Source organism: Talpa europaea (assembly GCF_964194135.1).
Source record: "Talpa europaea genome assembly, chromosome: 13".
NCBI classification, from domain to species: domain Eukaryota; kingdom Metazoa; phylum Chordata; class Mammalia; order Eulipotyphla; family Talpidae; genus Talpa; species Talpa europaea.
Window position 1 is genome coordinate 67,615,232 of NC_140080.1, and position 20,779 is coordinate 67,636,010.

General features: G+C 40.7%; 1 protein-coding gene across 1 annotated transcript in view; it reads left to right on the forward strand.

The window, feature by feature from the left end:
• DSG2 (desmoglein 2) overlaps positions 1–20,507 on the forward strand; it is a gene marked incomplete at both ends in the record, with an annotated part of 41,653 nt that extends 21,146 nt beyond the window's left edge. The window contains 7 exons of the mRNA XM_084252692.1: positions 2,373–2,638; positions 11,752–11,894; positions 12,743–12,967; positions 14,212–14,439; positions 16,276–16,397; positions 17,505–17,858; positions 19,647–20,507. Coding sequence (XP_084108818.1) covers positions 2,373–2,638; positions 11,752–11,894; positions 12,743–12,967; positions 14,212–14,439; positions 16,276–16,397; positions 17,505–17,858; positions 19,647–20,507 — 2,199 coding nt within the window. The remainder of the gene's footprint in view (positions 1–2,372; positions 2,639–11,751; positions 11,895–12,742; positions 12,968–14,211; positions 14,440–16,275; positions 16,398–17,504; positions 17,859–19,646) is intronic.
• Between the last annotated feature and the right edge of the window lie 272 nt (positions 20,508–20,779).

The following is a 20,779-nucleotide window of genomic DNA, read 5'->3' on the forward strand; positions in this document are numbered from 1 at the left end:
ACTGGAATAGAAGAAGTTGGTAGAGGAGGAAACTGATATATTTTAGCTCCAAATATTTGCAAGAACTTTACATACTCAGTTTACTGGCACCATAATTGTTTCAGATAGGAGACAGACCTGAGTTCTGTGGCTAGTTAGTGCTCACACTACAGTTCAAATTCAGGTCAGGGCCACTAAGCCTAGCCAGACAGCAGACAACAGCATCATTATTGCGTGGCATACTTTCAGTCTTGCTTTGACCTGTGCCTGACTCCAGTGTTCCCACATCATGACCTCTTGCCTGTCCTGAGTATTCCTCAACTTACTACCACCTAATGGATTGATGTAACAGTAAAGCTAAAACTCACTGAAAACATCTAAAGGGCTTCTCTGGTGGCCTACAGGTTAAGTCTCAGCACTACCACCTCCAAGGCCTGAGTTTTATCCCCAGCCAGGGAGCTAACCCACATATGGTGCATCAGACCTCTCCTGTCTTGCCCACTGCTCCCCTCAGCAGTGTATTTCAGTAGATCCACCTGTTCTGCTCTCCACCCACCTCCTGACCTCTGGCCTACACCCTACAAGGACCCCAGTTCTTCTGTGCAGTAATAAATAAATAAAATCTTTTTTAAAAAAATCTAAAAACTAAAACTATAAAAGCATGATAAAGCTTTAATTCAGTTATCCTCAAGCTTAAGTGTACCTAAGAAATGCCTGGAATGGCTACATGCCAAAATGCAGATTCCTGGGGCCCCATCATCAATCATTCTGATTGGATTTGGCTCAGGAACTTGCCTTTATAACAAAAATGCACTGTAATTCTTATGTAAGTACTATAAGGGTGGCTTTTGGAAATGCAGCATTTTAATTGCTTCTGCTTAGTTAAATCCGTGAAGAAGTTTAATTAAATTGTCTTATTAAGCATATGGTTCTTATACATTGGAACTCATAAGCACCACAGAATGCTTTAAACAAATATCACTTGATAGATTTTTTTACCTGACAAAGTAAGGAAGACTATCAATCTATTTTTAAAAGGTTTATGATAAAATTGACTTGTCAGATTTTAAGTAAAATGGAAAATAACAGCTTTCAAAATACTATTCCATTAAGTTACACACAAACCAAAAGTGATTTCCAAATTTTTACAAAAAACCTATTATATGTGGCAGAGTAAGTGAAATCTTAACAGCAGAAAGAGGAATAATGATAATATAAATGCATAACACATTAAAGAAAGGTTAACTGTGTTTAGTCATTGATTATAGGTTCAATCCTGCTATGAAACTTTAAATATAAATCCAGTAACTCACATAAGCAGAAACAGTCATTAAATGATGACTGACAGACACACTGTTGAAGTAGTCTCAGTGTGCCATGGCAGCACCCAAAAAAGGATGCACTTTTTTTCTACCAAGAGGGACATGGACAAAAATTAGTAAAATTATGGTCTCGCTCATAGCAGGAATGTAGAAAACCTAAACTAAATAAGAGACCAGGAAAAAGACTAATCAATACAAAGTAAAAATCAAAATCAACAAGCAACTATAAACCAGAGACACACTTGGGGGGAGGGGTGGGGAAAGGAAGGACTAGAGTCAAAATAAGGGGGGAGTGCAATTGTATGGGGAATATAACCAAAATAAAAATGCATACATTGTGCAAAGATGAAAAAAGATGTAAGAATTATATAAAATAAAATATTTAAATTAATTAATCAAAAAAATAAAAAAGATAAAAACTTTTAAGGGGCACATCATACCACTGTAAATTGCTACACGTAAGTAGAGAGTAGAATGAGGATTATTTTCTGTAGCTCAGAGTGAAATAATATGGAAGTAAACTTGGACAGCTTTGGGGAAAAAAAATTAGTAAAATTAGTATCACAATGAAAGCTACAGATTAAGAAACTTATAAACTTACTCCCTTGGTTCTGTAAAGAATTCTTCCAAATTATAAGGGCAGTAATCAGATTTCACTGAAAGAAAGACAAAAAAGATATACAAATAGCAAATTCAGAAGAAGATACCCAACACCCTTAGTTATTAGAGAAAATGCAAATTAAAACTACATGAGATACCACTGCATACCTATTAGATAGGGCCATAATCAACAGTCTAACAGTAACAAATAAAGGCAAGAATATAGAGAAAATGGAACTGGTGGAGACCAAATGATATATGCAGTTTGACAGGTTTTCTAAAAATTAAACATAAAATAGTCATCCAATTGACAAAGACTGTTAAATTACATGATATCAAGTGTTGGAATACTCAGTGCTGCTGTATTTCTCAAGTGTTAAATTATATATAACATTAAAACCACCCCATGTATGTGTTTTCAATGTGTTCGACTCTCTTTTGAAATAACTCTCTTTGATTTTGCCTCTCTAGGAAGTAGATTATGAAAAAATTAAGCATCTTGACTTGAGTGTTATTGTCACCAACAAAGCAGCTTTTCACAAGTCAATTTTGAATAAATATAAACCTGTATCCGTTCCCATCAAAGTAAAGGTGAAAAATGTGAAAGAAGGTTTTCTTTTAAAAAGCAGCACAGTCTCAGTTCAAGTTAGCGAGGGCATGGATAAATCAAGCCTAAGCAAAGTAATTGGAAAATTTGAAGCTTTTGATGAAGATACTGGACAGGTAGCCCATGTAAGGTAAGAGAAAGTTGTGAATATTTTTCCTCATTTTAAATTACTTTAAGTGCCTATTTTCAAAAATTATAATAAAATTTGAACACTTAACTCCTTCAAACTCCTTCAAACCCCCAAAGATCTGTGAATTAAATTTCCTAGAAAGCCTGCAATTTAAAGGCACTGCCTAGGATCTGCCTAGTATGAGACTGAGGCTGTGTCCCCCAGTGCAGACAGTTTTGCCTAGAGAAGGCTGAAGGAAACAGAGACAGTTTAGAGGAAAACATTCTGAAGTCTCTCTTTATATCCAGAATGAACATAAGAGGTAAAAAAAAAAAAAAAAGGAGCAAGTAATATTTACTGCGGATTCTATTTTACACAAGTTTTGTTAAAATAATTGCATAATGTATTTTAGTATGAGGAAGGCAGTTTTATTTGCACATAAATTTTGGGAATTAGTCTTCATTGAAAGCAGTCTGCTTTGGTTCAGGAATTGATGGACCTTCTATACCAGGTGTCTTAGTGTAGTTGAGAACATACTAGATACCACCACTGTGCTAGAAGGGACTGTATTGTGCCTACTCTATAGTGACACCTTAGGGTTGCATGATGCATGTACATTTTCAAGGTAAATGTTTACATCTTAAATCTCAAAGCGAAGCCATGCAAAGAAGACTCTGAAGAGCTATTATTTATGGAGCTCTTTTACAGTGATTCCAGTTGAATTTAAAGAATCTTTGCCTTCCACACAGACACAACACTTCTCTTTTCCTCTGCTGGCTCCAGATTTATTTGGTTGCTGATTCTGCTTACGCCTGTATCAGTCACTACATGCCAGCACTTCAGAAAAGATTGTACTAGATGACAGGCAACCATAGTAAATGGGAAAGTAGAGAGAACTCTTCAGTAATCTTTCCTCCTCCTTTTAATGGGATTCATCAGCCAATAGTAGCAAATAACCTTTTCCCAAAATAATATCGACAGCTTCTACTGTGTTTTCTGCAATGTCTTGGTGACCCTTTTTTGCCTATCCTACCTGCAGAAACCAGCTATGCTTCTCCTGAGCTTTGTAGGCTAATTTTTATTTCACACCTCTAATTCTTCCCAGGCAGTCCCAGAATCCCCAGAATTCAGAATGAACATTCCATAAGATAATTTCTCACTGCTATCCATTGAGAGACTAATATGTCCTAATTAACTCTGACCAGTAATACTGTAGCTATTGTATTGACACTTCTATTTCCCCACCTAATTTTGGCTGCTTTTTTTTTTTTTTTTTTTTTTATAAATTTTATTGTTATATTCCCCATACAATTGCAGCCCCCCATTCTGACCCCAATCCCTCCCCTCCCGCCCCCGCCCCCCTAAAAGTGTCTCTGGTTCATAGTTTTTTGTTGATTTTGATTTTCACTTTCTTATAGTTATTCATTTTCCTGGTCCCTTATTTAAGTTTTCTAGATTCCTGCTATGAGTGAGACCATCCGGTATTTTTCTTTTTCTTTTTGGCTTATTTCGCTGAGCATGATCCCTTCCAGCGCCATCCATGTTGCAGCAAATTGCATGTGTTTATCATTTTTAAATGCTGAGTAATATTCCATGGTATATATGTACCACATCTTCTTGATCCAGTCATCTATTTTTGGGCATTTGGGTTGTTTCCAAAGCTTAGCTATTGTAAACAGTGCTGCTATAAACATAGGGGTGCAGGTGTTCTTTGGAATTGATGTTTCTGTGTCCTTTGGGTAAATACCTAGGAGTGGAATTGCTGGGTCATATGGAAGCTCTATGTTTAGTAGGTCCAGAAATCTCCACACAGCTTTCCACAGTGGTTGGACCAGTTTGCACTCCCACCAACAGTGCAGAAGAGTTCCTTTTTCTCCACACCCTCGCCAACATTTGTTGTTGCTAGTTTTTTTAATATGTGCCATTCTCACTGGTGTAAGATGGTATCTCATGGTAGTTTTGATTTGCATTTCCCTGATGACAAGTGATGTTGAACATTTTTTCATATGCCTGTTGGCCATTTGCATTTCCTCTTCAGAGAAGTTTCTTTTAAGCTCTTCTGCCCATTTTTTGACTGGATTATTTTCTTTGTTGTTGTTGAGACTCATCAGCTCTTTGCAGATTTTTGTGATCAGTCCTTTATCATTAGTGTTGGGTGCAAAAATGTTCTCCCAGTTGGTGGGGTTTCTCTTTGTTTTTGTTATTGTCTCTTTTGCTGTGCAAAAGCTCTTTAATTTGATATAGTCCCAGCTGTTTATCTTTGCCTTCACTATCACTGCTTTGGGTGATGTGTCTGTAAAGATGTCTTTGATGTGCAAATCACGTAGTGTTTCGCCTATATTTCCTTCTATATATTTTATGGTTTCAGGTCTTATGTCTAGTTCTTTAATCCATTTTGAGTTGATTTTTGTGTATGGTGTGAGGTGGTGGTCAAGCTTCATTCTTTTGCATGTAGCGACCCAGTTTTCCCAGCACCATTTATTGAACAAACTTTCTTTGCTCCAATGCATAGTCTTTGCTCCTTTGTCAAAGATTAGTTGACCATAAACCTGTGGGTTTATTTCTGGATTTTCTATTCGATTCCATTGGTCTGTATGTCTGTTCTTGTTCCAATACCATGCAGTTTTGATGATTATGGCTTTGTAGTATAGTTTGAAGTCTGGGAGTCTGATGCCTCCATTCCCTTCTTTTTTTTTCAGGAGAGCTTTGGCTATTCGGGGTTTTTTGTGATTCCATATGAATTTCATCAATAATTGTTCTATTTCTTTGAAGAATGACATTGAAATTTTGATTGGAATAGCATTGAATCTGTATATTGCTTTTGGAAGGATGGCCATTTTAATAATGTTTATTCTTCCAATCCATGAGCAGGGGATGTCTCTCCATTTCTTTGTGTCTTCTTCTATTTCTTTTAACAGTGTTTTATAGTTTTCTTTGTATAGGTCCTTTACCTCTTTTGTTAGATTTATTCCCAAATATTTGATTTTTTTTGTTTCAATAACAAAAGGGATGGTCTTTTTGATTTCTTCTTCTTCAGATTTATTGTTTGTGTATAGGAAGGCTACTGACTTTTGCGTGTTGATTTTGTATCCTGCCACTTTACTGAACTGATTGATGAGTTGAATTAGCTTTTCTGTGGAGTTTTTGGGGTTCTCTATGTATAATATCATATCGTCTGCAAATAGTGATAGTTTGACTTCTTCTTTTCCTATTTGGATTCCTTGGATGTCTTTCTCTTGTCTTATTGCCCTGGCTAGGACTTCCAGTATTATATTGAAAAGCAATGGTGAGAGTGGACATCCTTGTCTTGTTCCAGATCTTAATGGAATTGCTTTCAGCTTTTCACCATTGAGAATGATACTGGCTGTTGGCTTGTCATAGATGGCCTTTATGATGTTGAGGTATGTTCCTTGTATCCCAAGAATTTCAAGGGCTTTTATCATGAATGGGTGTTGCACTTTGTCGAAAGCTTTCTCAGCATCTATTGATATTATCATATGGTTTTTATATTTCTTTTTGTTGATGTGTTGGATAACGTTGATTGATTTTCGGATGTTAAACCATCCTTGTGCCCCTGGAATGAATCCAACTTGGTCGTGGTGAATTATCTTATGGATACATTGTTGGATTCTGATAGCTAAAATTTTATTGAGGATTTTTGCATCAGTGTTCATTAGGGAGATTGGCCTGTAGTTTTCCTTTTTTGTGTTGTCCTTGTTCGGTTTTGGAATTAGTGTAATGTTGGCTTCATAGAACGTGTTTGGTATTGTCCCTTCCTTCTCAATTTTTTGGAAGAGTTTGTGAAGGATAGGCACTAATTCATCTCTGAATGTTTGGTAGAATTCATTTGTAAATCCATCAGGTCCTGGGCTTTTGTTTTTGGGGAGGTTTTTGATTACCATTTCAATTTCGCTAATTGTAATTGGTCTGTTTAGGTGTTCTATTTCTTCTTTATCTAGCTTTGGGTGATTGTAGAGTTGTAGGAATTTGTCCATCTCCTCTAGATTGTTAAACTTGTTTCCATATAACTGTTCATAGTAGTTATTGATTATTCTTTTGATTTCTGCTGTGTCCGTTGTGATTTCTCCTCTTTCATTGATGATCCTGTTTATTTGTGCTTTCTCCCTTTTTTCCTTTGTGAGCCTGGCTAGGGGTTTGTCTATTTTATTGATTTTTTCAAAGAACCAGCTCTTGGTTTCATTGATCTTTTGGATTGTTTTTTTAGTTTCAATTTCATTTATTTCTGCCTTGGTTTTTATTATTTCTTTTCTTCTACTGGTTTTGGGGTTTTTTTGTTGTTCTTTTTCTAGATCTTTGAGCTTCGAGATTAGGTTGTTTCTTTGCGTTCTTTCTTGTTTCTTGATGTGAGCTTCTATTGCTATATATTTTCCTCTTATTACTGCTTTTGCTGCATCCCATACATTTAGGATATTGGTGTCCTCCTTGTCGTTCAATGCAAAAAATTTTTTAATTTCTTCTTTGATCTCCTCATTAGTCCAATGGTCTTCCAGTAGTGTGGTTTTTAATCTCCATGAGGTAGGAAAGTTCCTTGCCTTCTTTTTATGGTTTATTTCTAGTTTGATGCCTTCATGGTCAGAAAAGATGGTTGATATGATTTCAATCTTGGTGTATCTGTTGATGTTTGTCTTGTGCCCCAGTATGTGATCGATCCTGGAGAATGATCCGTGTGCGCTTGAGAAAAATGTGTACTCCATTTTTTTGGGGTTTAGTGTTCTATAGATGTCTGTTAAGCCCAATTGCTCTAGGTCTTTATTTAGAGCTTTGGTTTCTTTACTTATTTTTTGTCTTGTTGATCTATCCATTGTTGATAGTGGTGTGTTGAAGTCTCCCACTACGTATGTGTTTTCTCTGATGTCTGTTTTCAGAGAGGACAACAGTTGTCTGATATATTTTGGTGCTCCTTCGTTTGGTGAGTATATGTTAATGAGTGTTATTTCTTCTTGAAGTATTGTCCCCTTGATCATAATGTAGTGACCATTGGGGTCTCTTTTTATCTTTTTGAGTTTGAAATCTGTTTTATCTGATATAAGTATAGCTGTTCCTGCTTTCTTTTTTGGTCCATTTGCTTGTAGGATTGTTTTCCATCCTTTAACTTTGAGCCTATTTTTATCTTTTGTAGCTAAATGTGTTTCCTGGAGACAGCAAAAGGTTGGGTTTTGTTTCTTAATCCAGGCTGCAACTCTGTGTCTTTTTATTGAAGAGTTTAGTCCATTTACATTTAGAGTTAATATTGATATGTTAACATCTGTATTTGCCATTGTGTTTGTCTTTCCTTTGATTTTATTTATTTATTCTTTTAATAACTTTTTTTTTTTTTTGGCCTTCTTTCATTGTTATTCGTCGCTCTGAGGTTCTGGCTTTAGGACTCCTTGTAGTATTTTTTGGAGTGGGGGTTTAGTTGCAATGAAATTCCGGAGTTTCTGTTTGTCTGGGAAGGTCCATATTCTTTCTTCAAAGAGGAAGGAGAGCTTTGCGGGATAGAGTATTCTTGGTTGGCATCTGTTTTCTTGGAGTCTGTTGACTATGTCCCTCCACTCTCTCCTTGCCCGTAGTGTTTCTTCGGAGAAGTCTGATGTCAGCCTGATTGGTTTTCCTTTGAATGTTATCTGTTTCTTCCCTCTTGCCAGCTTCATTATTTTTTCCTTGTCCTGGACTCTTGGGAGCTTTACTATTATGTGTCTTGCTGTATTTTTCCTTTCGTCGTGGAAGTTTGGTGTTCTTCTTGCTTCTTGTATATCAATTTTCAGCTCCTTCTTCACATTTGGGAAGTTCTCTTCAATTATCTCTTTGAATATTTTCTCTGTTCCTACATCTCTCTCCTCTCCTTCTGGTATTCCTATAACTCTTATATTTCCTTTCCTCATGGAGTCAGATAGTTCCCGAAGTCTTTCTTCGTTCTTTTTCCTTCGTACTTCTCTTTCCTTTTCTGTTTTGGTTCTTTTTATTTCTGTGTCTTCAAGATTACTTATTCGTTCTTCCATTTCATCTATTCTGCTTTCATTGCTTTTCCCAGAATTCTTTAGTTCTTCCATTAATTCTTTGATCTCCTGCATTTCTTTTACTTCCCTCTTTAGGGACTCAATTTCTTTCTTCTGACCATTGTTTTCCCTCTCTAGGGACTCAATTGCATTCTTCTGATCGTTGATTATTTTTCCCTTATCATTGTTTTCCTTTATGACTTCTGTCAGTTTTTTAATCACGGCAATTTTAAATTCTCTTTCTGGAAGGCTCAGAAATTCTTCCAAGTTATTGTCGTTGCAATCTGGGGGCTGGCTTTCTTTTTGTGGTGTGCTTTTTCTCTGGAGAGTTGCTAGGTTGCGTGTGGTTCTTCTCCTCCCTACTGTCTGTTTTCTAATTTGCCGTATGCGTTGGGACACTGTGTTGTTGGGACTTGCCGGCATCTTGGGTGGGCTTCTCTGTTCCCCTCTGGTTCTTCCAGGAGTCATCTGTCAGTTTCAAGCAGCCTTTACTGGAGAAAGGTCCCTGTTCTAAAATGCCGATGTGGGGACACACTCCCCTGTGCGCCTGGTCTGCCCCGGCGGTGGGTTCCTGCTCCCCTCTGGGCTTGGACTGCAGGCCAGAGGGGGTCTGGCGTGGGCGAACTTCCCCCGCTCACCTCTGGCTCCTGAGGAAGCCTTCTGCAGGTAGTCTTTACTGAAGAAATGTCCCTGTTCTAAAATGGTGATGTGGGACACACTCCCTGCGCTTCTGGTCTCAGGCACACTCTTCTGCGCGCCTGGTCTGCCCCGGCTGTGGGTGCTCGCTCTCCCTGTGGGCTCAGACTACTTGTTCAGAAGGGGCCCGGTGTGGGCTAACTCCCCAGCTGGCCACTAGCTCCTTCAGTAGCCTGTGCTGGGGTCAAGTCGCTAGGTGGCACCAGAGATCTCTCCTAGAGCCCTTGGGGAGCTGATTTTCCACCCCGTGGGACAGGGAGCAGAGCGGGGATGGTAGGGTACACCTCAACGGCTTTGGGGTGCTGTGTCTGCCTTGTGCCCCACCGTCGTGGGGAACCCACGCCCCTAATTTCGTGCCCCGGGTCTCAGTTCCAAAGCCCTCAGTTCCAGGACGCGGGCTGTAGCCCAGATCAGTGGCGCGGGAATGGCGCCTTTTGAATCCAGCTCCCCTGCCTGGGCGCCTGGTTCCTGCTCACTCAGGGAGGGCCTCCGCCCGGGTCTCAGTTCCAAAGCCCTCAGTTCCAGGACGCGGGCTGTAGCCCAGATCAGTGGCGCGGGAATGGCGCCTTTTGAATCCCACTCCCCTGCCTGGGCACCTTGTTCCTGCTCACTCAGGGAGGGCCTCCGCCGTCTCCCCGCAAGCCTAGGTCGCAGGCGCAGGGGCCTGGGCAGCTGCAATCTGAGCGCCGCTTTCGCGCAAGCTTACCGGGCGCCGGGGCTGTGTGCTGGTGCTGGTCTCCTCCTGGTGGGCGGGGCTCTCTTTAATGGCGCGTGGAGCTCACCTCCGCGGCGGATCCTGCAGGGTTCGCCTCAGCTCCCGTTCACGGGGTGTGGTGGCTGAAATAGTTCCTTTCCACCCACAGTCCCGCTTGCTGCGTCTGTTTTTCTTGTTGGGCGTTTTGGTTTGTTGTTTTCCTCCTCTCTGCCGGTCGGAGAGTGCCGCCTCTGTGGGCGGGGGAGGGGAGCAGGGTTCTGCGCTTCCCTCCCTTCTCGTCCTCTTTTATGGCAACTTTCTTCTTTGGGCAGTTTGCTGGAGTCGTCCGTTTATCTTCCGTGTCCCAGTTCTCACTGGGACCTGCCGCTTTTCCTCCCTATTAACTTTTTTTAATGGGAGATCTTACTCGCAGTGTCTCCTCGCCGCCATGTTGCTCCGCCCCTCTTTTTTTTTTTTTTTCTTAAGAGCTGTGAATATATCAAAAATATTTCTCTGCCTAGAGAAAGTGAACTATGTTCACTTTTGTTGAAATAACTTATAATCATAGAATTTGAGAATGAGAAACATCTTAAAAATCAATTCAGATCTGCTAATTTATAGATAAGGAATGGTAAGCACAGCTACATTAAATAATTTTCCTATGTTCACCTATTTAGTGGTTGCTACTTAGAAGTGCTGACAATGGTGACAGATTTGTACCCTTAGCTTTGTCATAATTAACTATTTTACTGATGATTCATATGCATCATTTATGATACTTAACATCACATGTGAGCTGCCACTCTACTTAATGTCTCGTTTTTACAACAGAAAATGGTTTAAAAATTCCTTAAATGAAATTAAAAATATTCCATTGTGAACTGTGATCCTCAGTATTAAAACTCACCTTTATTGTAAGTTTGAAATTGAAAACCATTGACAGAAACTAAATCCAAGCTTTAAAACTCCAAACATGAAGTTCAGAAATACATGCAAAAATCCAAATGTAATTTTTTAAGGTTGACATTTTCAAATGGTAATAACATGCCAATAAATAATATTCTCTATCAGTTCTTCTTGGGTAACTAAGTTATTCTCCAAAGATTTATCACAAATTTAAGGGAGATTAGATCAAAAACTGTAAGACAGATTGCTGAGCAACTTGCATACCTCCTAGGTTAGTAGGCTAGGGATGGTTGTCTTTGCATGTATGTCTTGGGTGTGTTACAGAAGTAAGGAAGAAAGTGTAATGTGCAATAAAAAGAGGGGCTTTTCATTTGCAGCAATATGGATGGAGATGGAAGGGGTTATATTTAATGAAAGTAATCAGAAAGAGAAAGACAAGAGATGATTTCACTCATGTGGAATATAAACAAAAAAAGGAAAAGACAAAACTAAATCAAAACAAGACCCACAAATGTGATTTCAGAATGGAGGCTACCAAACTGGAAAGGCCGGTTGAGAAGCAAGAGGGAGGAGGAGGCTTAGTGTGCTGTGGTGAGGATTACTGGGGCTTTGGCAGTGGGCATGGTGTGCTAACGTACATCTAAAAAGGTGTAGGCCTTTACCTCTCAATCATTTAGTGTTAGAAACCAGTTCCTAGGATAGTTTTAAAAACTAAAAACACTCCATTAATGCCTGTAAAAAGAACATATATAATAAAGCAAAATTGAAACTTAAAAGTTGTATATATAAGGTCTCAATTTATCCAGAATTCACAATTAATTTTGTTTCTTTTATAAAAGGTATTCAAAACTGGAAGATATCGACAATTGGATATCTATAGATTCTGTCACATCTGAAATGAGGCTTGCAAAAATTCCTGATTTTGAATCTAGATATGTCCGAAATGGTACATACACTGTAAAGATTTTGGTTGTATCAGAAGGTAAGTTACTAAATGGAAATTTTTCTTGCTTATATATGTTCAGATTTTATTTTCCAACATTGGAGAATTTTTGATTTTATAGATAAAACAAATGTATTTTTTTTTATTTTTTTAAAGATATTTTATTTTATTTATACAAGAGCTTGGGTACAGGCCAGAGCACAGGAAGGTGAGAGGATTCACCAGAGAGAGTGGGGAGCAGAACAAGCAGACGGACCAAAAGCACTGCTGAAGGGAGCAGTGGGTGAGACAGTAGAGTCTGCTGCGCCATGTGGGTATCTCCCTGTGGACAGCTCCACAGCACTGTGCTCAACCCGCTGCGCCACCGGGGAGGCCCAATAACAGATTACTGGTTAAACCTTCACATTTCGGGCCTCCCCGGTGGCGCAGAGTTTGAGCGCTGGGTTCTGAAGCTGTCCACAACCTCTGCAACGCTGGTTCGATCCCCGGCTGCTCCCTGGCCACCGGAGGAGGGTCCCACATGGCACGCAGACCTCTCCTGCCGCCCGCTGCTCCCCTCAGCTGTGTACTTCGGTCCTTCTGCCTGCTCTGCTCCCCGCTCTGGCTCTGGTGAATTCTCTCACCCTCTCGCGCTTCTGACTGTACCCAGTGCTTGTATGAATAAATAAATAAATAAATCTTTAAAAAAAAAAAAAAAAACCTTCACATTTCTACTTATTTAGTGAATTAAAAGACATTATTTGATCTAGATATGAAAACATATCTAAAATAGGAAGTATCCCAATTTGTTAGTTCCTTCTTATAATATTGGTAAAAGAATTCAAATTATGACTGTTGTCAGCATTATAACCAGAATATACCACTTTTTTTCTTTCTTAACTTTTAAGATTACCCTAGAAAAACTGTCACTGGCACTGTTGCTATCAATGTTGAAGACATCAATGACAATTGTCCCAAACTGGTCAACCCAGTGCAATCTATCTGTGATGACAAATATGTGAACGTGACTGCAGAGGATCTGGATGGACCCCAAAATAGTGCTCCCTTCAGTTTCTCTGTTATTGACAAACCACTTGGAATAGCAGAACAATGGAAAATAGTACTCTACGAAAGTAAGCAAAATCACTGGCTGACGTATTTAAATATTAAACATGATAGATATGTAAAACCTCTGTAATATATGCTGTGTTTCTTGTAAAGTATATTTCCAGTATAGCTTTTTAAAAGAGGTTATGAAAAGAGGTTCTGAACTTAACTGTAGTATATCATCTGCCTAAATACTCTATTTGGAGTAACAGAAGAAGGAGAAAAGGACAATCACCTTAACATCTTTTTTTTTTTAATAGAGGCATGTTTCATTTATTTATTTGTTTGTTTGTTTGTTTGTTTTTGTTTATACATGCACTGGGTACAGTCAGAAGCGTGGGAGGATGAGAGAATTCACCAGAGCCAGAGCGGGGAGCAGAGCAGGCAGAAGGACCGAAGTACACTGCTGAGGGGAGCAGCGGGCGGCAGGAGAGGTCTGCGCGCCATGTGGGACCCTCCTCCGGTGGTCAGGGAGCAGCTGGGGATTGAACCGGCGCCACAGGGGCTGCGGGCAGCTTCGCAACCCAGTGCTCAACCGCTGCGCCACCAGGGGAGGCCCTCACCTTAACATCTTAAAGCTAGCTGGGTGTTCTCCATATTACTCCAGAAGTAGTAGTGGGTGGATTTTTTTTTTTAATTTATTTATTGATGCATACAAGAACTGGGGTACAGGCCAAAGGTGTGGTGGGTGAGAGGATTCACCAGAGACAGAGTGGGGAACAGAACAGGCAGACTGACCAAAATACACTGCTGAGGGGAGCAGTAGGTGAGACAGGAGAGATCTGCTGTGCCACGTAGGTAGCACCTTGGCGGGAAGGGAATCGAACTCATGCTGCAGAGGCTGCAGATAGCTTCACTGTGCTCTGAGCAACCAGAGTTGTGCCCACTAAAAACTCTCAAGTATGACAATAATAGTTGCATTATTGAATAAATGATAAAATAAAGGCTGTTCAATGGATCTTTCATTTAACTCAGTTGTTTGTTACCATGTTCCCAGTACATAGGATAAGTCCTAGCATTTGCTAGGCACACACATTAGTCATAAAAGTAATATTCCTATATCCAACCCTTCACTATTAACTTGTCTGTTTTGCAGTATGTGGATAATTTTAACATGCACTTGGTAGGAATTCAATAGAGACATTAAGCTAGAAAAAAGCTTAGAACTGGAGCTAGGTATTATTAGCAAGTAAAAATGTTTCCAAAATATAACCTCGCCCCTTCCTTGGTTATCACTCATTTTATTTCCTGTTGCCTCCTACCTTTACAGGTACCAGTGTGCGACTGCAACAGAAGGAACTAAAGCCTGGGAGAAGTGAAATTCAGTTCCTGATCTCAGACATTAAGGACTACAGTTGCCCTGAGAAGCAGATCCTTGAACTCACTGTCTGTCAGTGCCCGGTCGGCAGTGACTGTACGAAAGAGATACTCCAATCCTCTGTTGGCCTGGGATCCCAAGCAATTGCCCTCATAATTTTGGCCATTCTGCTCTTGCTGAGTAAGTATTTAAAAGCCACTTTAGCTCTGTTAGTTATTTAAGTGTACTGATTAATGTTTTGTTACTATGGTCATTATTGATTTCTTTAACCACACTTGAAAAGTGAGTAGACTAATGATAATTGATCATTGATAAATGCAGCAAAACTATTGCAGAATTCTTCACAATTTAAACCATTTTTCCTGATTTAAACCACCAAGGTTATTATGCATGCTCTTCAGCAACATTTTAGCATAAAATGTTGGTGTTTCCATTTTGACAAGTTCTCTAAGGGGGACATGTTGTCTGTATTTCACTGCTGTGCCCCCGGTGCCTAGACCATGCAGAAAAGATTGGTTGCATGAATTTGGATTATGGATATAGGGTTGTTTTACAAACTCATTTTATTCCTATTGATCCTTGCTTTGCACACTCAGCTTGTCAGAGCCCCGCCTCCTCCTCCTCCTTCCAATCCCTTCTCCTTGGCTTCACCAGCTCTTATAGTAACCAGACCCTCTGAGCACGTTTGTGCTTCCCGGCACTGACAGCCACCTGCTTTCCCTGCATGCCCCCCAGACCTCAGGTTTCCTGTCACAGAAGACAAAAGACTACAACCCAGGGTCAAGGAGTCAAGTGGAATGTCAGCTCCAATGGACTGCTGAGCATGGGCAGGGCTGCCTCTAGGCTGCCTGGGCCATTCAAGTGACAGAGGAGGAGCTTATCAAATTAGTAGTGGGAGATGTTCAGTTGAAGCACAACATCAGCAGTTTAAAATGTACTTTTATACCATTTTCTCTATCTTATGGCATAAAATATAGACTCAAGGTAAATGACTTGTCTCAGCTTACCAAATTTGTAGGTAGGGCAACTTGGATGACTGACATCTTTTACTCCAGGATTCTATGCACTAAGTTCTGTCTCAGATTCCCCAGGGCATAAGGAGGCACTTGACACAAGGCCCCTGATATCTTTTGTTGGAATTTGTTAAATTGGTGCTCAATTGCCCCCGGTAATTTCAATCTTTTTATTATACACAGTAGCTGTGGTTACTATGCTTTCAACTATTTTACATAAAAAGGAATCTAGGGTGGAGTCAATTTATCTTTGGAAGTGCTGAATGGGAGTGGCAATAAAAGCTAGTTTGAGGTGGCCTGCTGCAAGTGCCCTTAATGCTTTAGTACATTCATCAAGGGGCCAATGCTGACTTCATTTCTTCCTAGAGGTAGAATAAGATTAAAGGAGGGAGCCCTGAAATTTTATTGAATTCTAAATGTAATGTTACATATATTCTAAGGGTTTTCAATGTAGAATTGTTTTAGAGAGTTGTACTTTGTTAATTTTAAGGTTAATTGAAACCTCAGTGAGCCATGCCTGGTGCTAAATTCTACTCCGGGGTGAAATATTTCAGAAGTTCCAATGTCCTGAAGTATTTGAATATGTTAAATTTTTTTCTACCCTTTGGGGCTCTTGATTTTTTTTTTTTTTGAGTAGTGAATTTTCCTCTATTAAAAATTGAAGTGGTTTTTTAAAAAGTAACTTTAAGTCAGTATTGATTATTTGGACCCTATCAAATCCAGTCTTGGTGCACTACTCAGTAACCACAAACAACCTCTTGTGTTGGACAAAGCCTCCGAATCCATAAGACTTCCTCATTCTCCTCATCCTGCCTCTAGATTTTGGTATAACTCACCCCAAACAAGCTTGGTGAGGTTGGAATAGGGTGGGAAAAGAAAACTTGGGATGTACATAAATGAAGAGTGAACTCTGGAAGTGATATACAAATTCCAAAATTATGCAGTACAAATATAGAAATACACTGGCCTCACCTTCTCTGTAATCAATGTTGTTTCTGTCCAGTGGTACCGCTTCTTCTGCTGATGTGCCGGTGTAGAGTGGACATCAAAGGCTTTACCACCATTCCTGGCACTATAGAGATGCTACATCCTTGGAATAATGAAGGGGCACCACCTGAAGACAAGGTTAGAGAATCAGAAAATCAATGGAATTTGTCTTCTTTGCTGATCTTAAAGCGGCCGTGGAAAGTGTCTCTGACATTCTAGGTCTTGCGCGCATGAAGCGGTCATGCACAATGCACATTCACAAAGGGGTCTGACAACAACATATGAGTCATAGACTGACTCAGAATGTAGAATAAAGGTTAAAGAAACCAAGAATGTGTGGGGCTTTAAGATAGAAATTTTTGTGTTAAATGGGCGGTCCAACTCCTCTTCCCCTCCACCGACTTTGCTATGGCTGGCAAAGTAAAGCTCAGACCCCAATGACAGAAAGAAAATATTACAAAGTCTCTGTCCTCTCCTAACTACTTACCAGTCATCTCCCCTTGTCTCTACCACCTCTTCACCCCGGTGTCACGTGGCCATCAGCAATGAGCATTAGGTAATAGAGTGACTTGCTAATGAACTGTCATCAGGAGTCAGAGAGTGACTCAGTGGCTGAAATATAGAAGTGGGCAGTTCAAGACCATGGTAATGATTCCTTCCAGTGTGGCCCCAGGGTCCTCCTTTCTCCTTTGTCCTACATGGATGAGCCCCATCCCCTGCTCCCCTCCTGCTCAAGATTTAGCAGCTGCCCTCACATTCTAACCAGCAGTTAGGGGAAGTGAAGAACTGCTTTTTAATAACACTTATGAGAAATGCTTAATAAGCCATTTCTGCTTAAAATCATGTGAACCAGAATCAGTAGTAGTGGAGGGTTAAATATTTAAATACAGTCTTTATTTGAGCCAGTATTTTGTATTGTATCCAGCAAGGAAAACAAAATGAGGATTCTATAGCCATAGAAAGAGACAGTGAACTGTAGAGGAAAGTTGAGTGCCAGTAAAATACATGAGCTGAGATCATATTTTAAAGTTCTCACCTGAGGTTATAATCAGCTAACAAAACAAGAAGGGAGAATTGGGAGATCTTTAATAAGTCTCAAGTAGAAGTTATTCAACCCAAAATATTTTTCCTTATTTGTTCCTGGAAAAAGCGTATTCCTTTCATATGCCTTCTTAGCTCAGATTCTTCAAACATCCTGACCCTTCATCCTTCTGACTCAGTTCTCAACTGTGTTTGGTCTCACAGGACATGCCACCACTTCTGACAGCAAATCGCTCCGATAGCGTCGACCTGGGCCATAGAATTGGAGGTGGTACCTCACCCAGTGTCCCCATCATCAAAGGAAGTAGCTCTGCTTCCTTCAGCAAAGTGCAGCCCAAGAGTGAGATGAATGGGAGATGGGAAGAACATAGAAACTTTACTTCTGGTGGTGCTGCCCAGGTCACAGAAACCATCGGAACCCTGGTGGGCACTCAAACCGTAATGAACACACAATTCATAGCAGCTTCCAAAGACATGACCTCTTCTGTTGCAGCCATTGGAGCTCGAGCCAACACTGTTGCAGTGAACGAGGAATTCTTAAGAAATTATTTCTCTCAGGTCAGCATTGATGTTTACATATGGAAGAAACAAAACTATTTCTATGCGAGTATTGTCAGGGTAATCATTGTCTTGAATCAAAATGGGACTTTGTTCTATTTTTAAGAGTATGCTCTCTGCCAATGAGGAAAGAGAGTTGTGAGCCATTGAGTCAGTCAGTTAAATTATGCAGTGGTAACAGACGATCTCACAGATCTTCTTGCAGAGGCTTATTTCTCGCTTCCATTCGTGCTTTTGCCAGTTGATGCATCCTGCTCTGCACCATGTTGTCTTCATCCAAGACGCATGCAGATAGAGCAGATTTTACCTGGACAACTGCATCATGGGGTTGCAGGGAACAGCAACACAGAACCAGGCAGTGGCTCCTTCCTTCCCTCACCAGAGCAAATCACAGCGCTAAGTCCTGCCAGTGGGTCAGATAGCAGAATCCCTTTGCAGGGGCCAACTTGATAAGAATGGACCCAAAAGGAGGGTTGCAAGTATGTGACCTAAAAAAATACAACCTGTTACTGATTTTTCTCTTCTAAATAAGAGTACTTGTTTTCACTTTTAAGGAGTTTCACACACAAAAAAAAAATTGCAGGCAAGATACAGGAAAGATGATTGGACAAAGTCAGGAAGCCCATGCCTACAATTAGGAAGTGGAAATGGGCTGGGTGCCTTTCTCAAAAACAAGGTCTGTGCCCCCAGTGTGGGGATGGGCAGAGTTGGACTGTCAGCATCTGAAGGATGTTTTGGCAGGACTCCATGGGCAGGCTTCCATGGGGGCCATTTGATTCCTTCCCCCTATCTTCTAAATGGTTGCAAATGCTTGGGGTGTTTCCCCACTTTTCCCACCTTCCTCCTCTCCCATTCACCCCATCTTCACACCCCAAGTGTTAGCTTGTGTTGGGGTGGTCAGTGTCAAGAAAACCACTCCATGGCCCTTTTTTTCTCACTGCGAAGCTCTGTTATGATGTCCTATTTAATTTTGATATATTTCCCCCTCTCTCCTCTAATCCTGCTCTAGTAAATCTTGGTTATGCTCGTATGTACAGCTTTTACTTTGGAAATCATTTCAAACTTATCAGGGATTTTGAACTGTTGTATATGCTACCCAGATTACCCAATTATTAACATTTTGCCATTTACTATTTGTTTTCCCATTTCTCCTCTGCCCCCCACATGCAATATTACATTACCACAGTACAGTGAACAATTCCGAAATTTCACAATGAATGACGCATCCCATGTGTTAATTTTCAGCCAGTCTTTCAGTGCCACGGATTTTCTTGCCCAGGACCAGCCTAGCATCATGCATTCCATTTCGTTGTCGTGACATTTTAGTCTCCTTTAATCTGATGCAATCCCTCTGCCTTTCTTTGTTTTTCACGTTTTTAATATTTTTTTAAAGATTTATTTATTTATACAAGCACTGGGTACAGTCAGACACGCAGGAGGATGAGAGAATTCACCAGAGCCAGTGCGGGGAACAGAACAGGCAGACTGATGAAATACACTGCTGAGGGGAGCAGCGGGAGGCAGGAGAGGTTGGCGCGCCATGTGGGACCTCGCCTGGCTGCCGGGGATCAAACCGGGGCTGCAGAGGCTCGGGCAGCTTTGCAGCCGAGCGCTCAACCACTGCTCCTTTGGGGAGGCTCTGTTTTCAATATTTTTTAAGAATATGGACCTTTTTGTAGCATGTCTCTCAGATTGCATTTGCCTGGACTCAGGTTATGATTTAGCATTGGGATAAGAGTCTTATTAAGTGAAGTTGTGTCACTAACCCTGTGTCTGTTTCCATTTTAGAAAGCAGCTGCTTTCACTGAGGACGATGACTTCCACATGGCCAGAGACTGCCTTCTGGTGTATGCTCAGGAAGACACTAACTCTCTACATGGTTCCATTGGCTGTTGCAGTCATATTGAAGACGAACTAGATAACTGCTCCTTAGATGATCTAGGACTTAAATTCAAGACCTTAGCTGAAGTTTGCTTGGGTCGAAAAATACTTACAGATATGGAAATTGAGCAAAAGTCTGTCAGAGAAACAGACACGAAGGCACCCTCCCATTCACACTATGAGCAAACCAGGGTTAATTCACAGAACACCTACGCCTCTGGTAGTAGCTTTCAGGTTCCAAAACCTTTGCATGAAGCAAATGCAGAGACAGTAACTCAAGAAATAGTCACTGAAAGGCCTGTGTCTTCTAGGCAGAATCAGAAGGTAGCTACAGCCCTTCCTGATCCCTTGGCTTCCGGTAATGTTATAGTGACAGAAACGTCCTACACCACTGACTCTGCTCTGCCACCAAGCATGGTGATTCTGACCCCTAGAAAGCCTCAGGGCCTGATCGTGACGGAGCGGGTATATGCCCCAGCTTCTACCTTGGTAGATCAGCATTATGCTAGTGAAGGTAATGTCGTGGTTACCGAGAGAGTACTACAGCCTAACGGTAGCCTCGCTGGGCCCTTGGAAGACACTCAGCATCTGGCAGATGCAGATTATGTTATGATGAGGGAAAGAGAGAGCTTCCTCAGCCCCAATTCTGGGGTACAGTCCACTCTGGCCAGGCCCAGCTTAACAACTGTTGGCCATTCTCATTCTGCCGTCACCTCGTCTTCCACCAGAGTCTCCAAGCATAGCCGCATCCAGCAATCTTACTCCTAAATGTGGTCAGCACAGTCTGAGCTAGAGGTTAACTAGCAGTGACTGGTTCATGTTTTCAATGGACCTGCCTTTTCCTGAGCCTTACAGACTTAAGAGACACATCACATTGGGTTTAAAGTTTTTCTGAGTCATAATATGCAAAGGACCTCACTGTCTCAGCTTCCAGGAGTGTGCTTAGATTTGTCCCATGATTTACTGAGGGCATAGTGATGATACTGTAGCTGAAGTCATATAGTATTCACAAAAGCAGCCAGAGAGAAAGAACTGGCTGC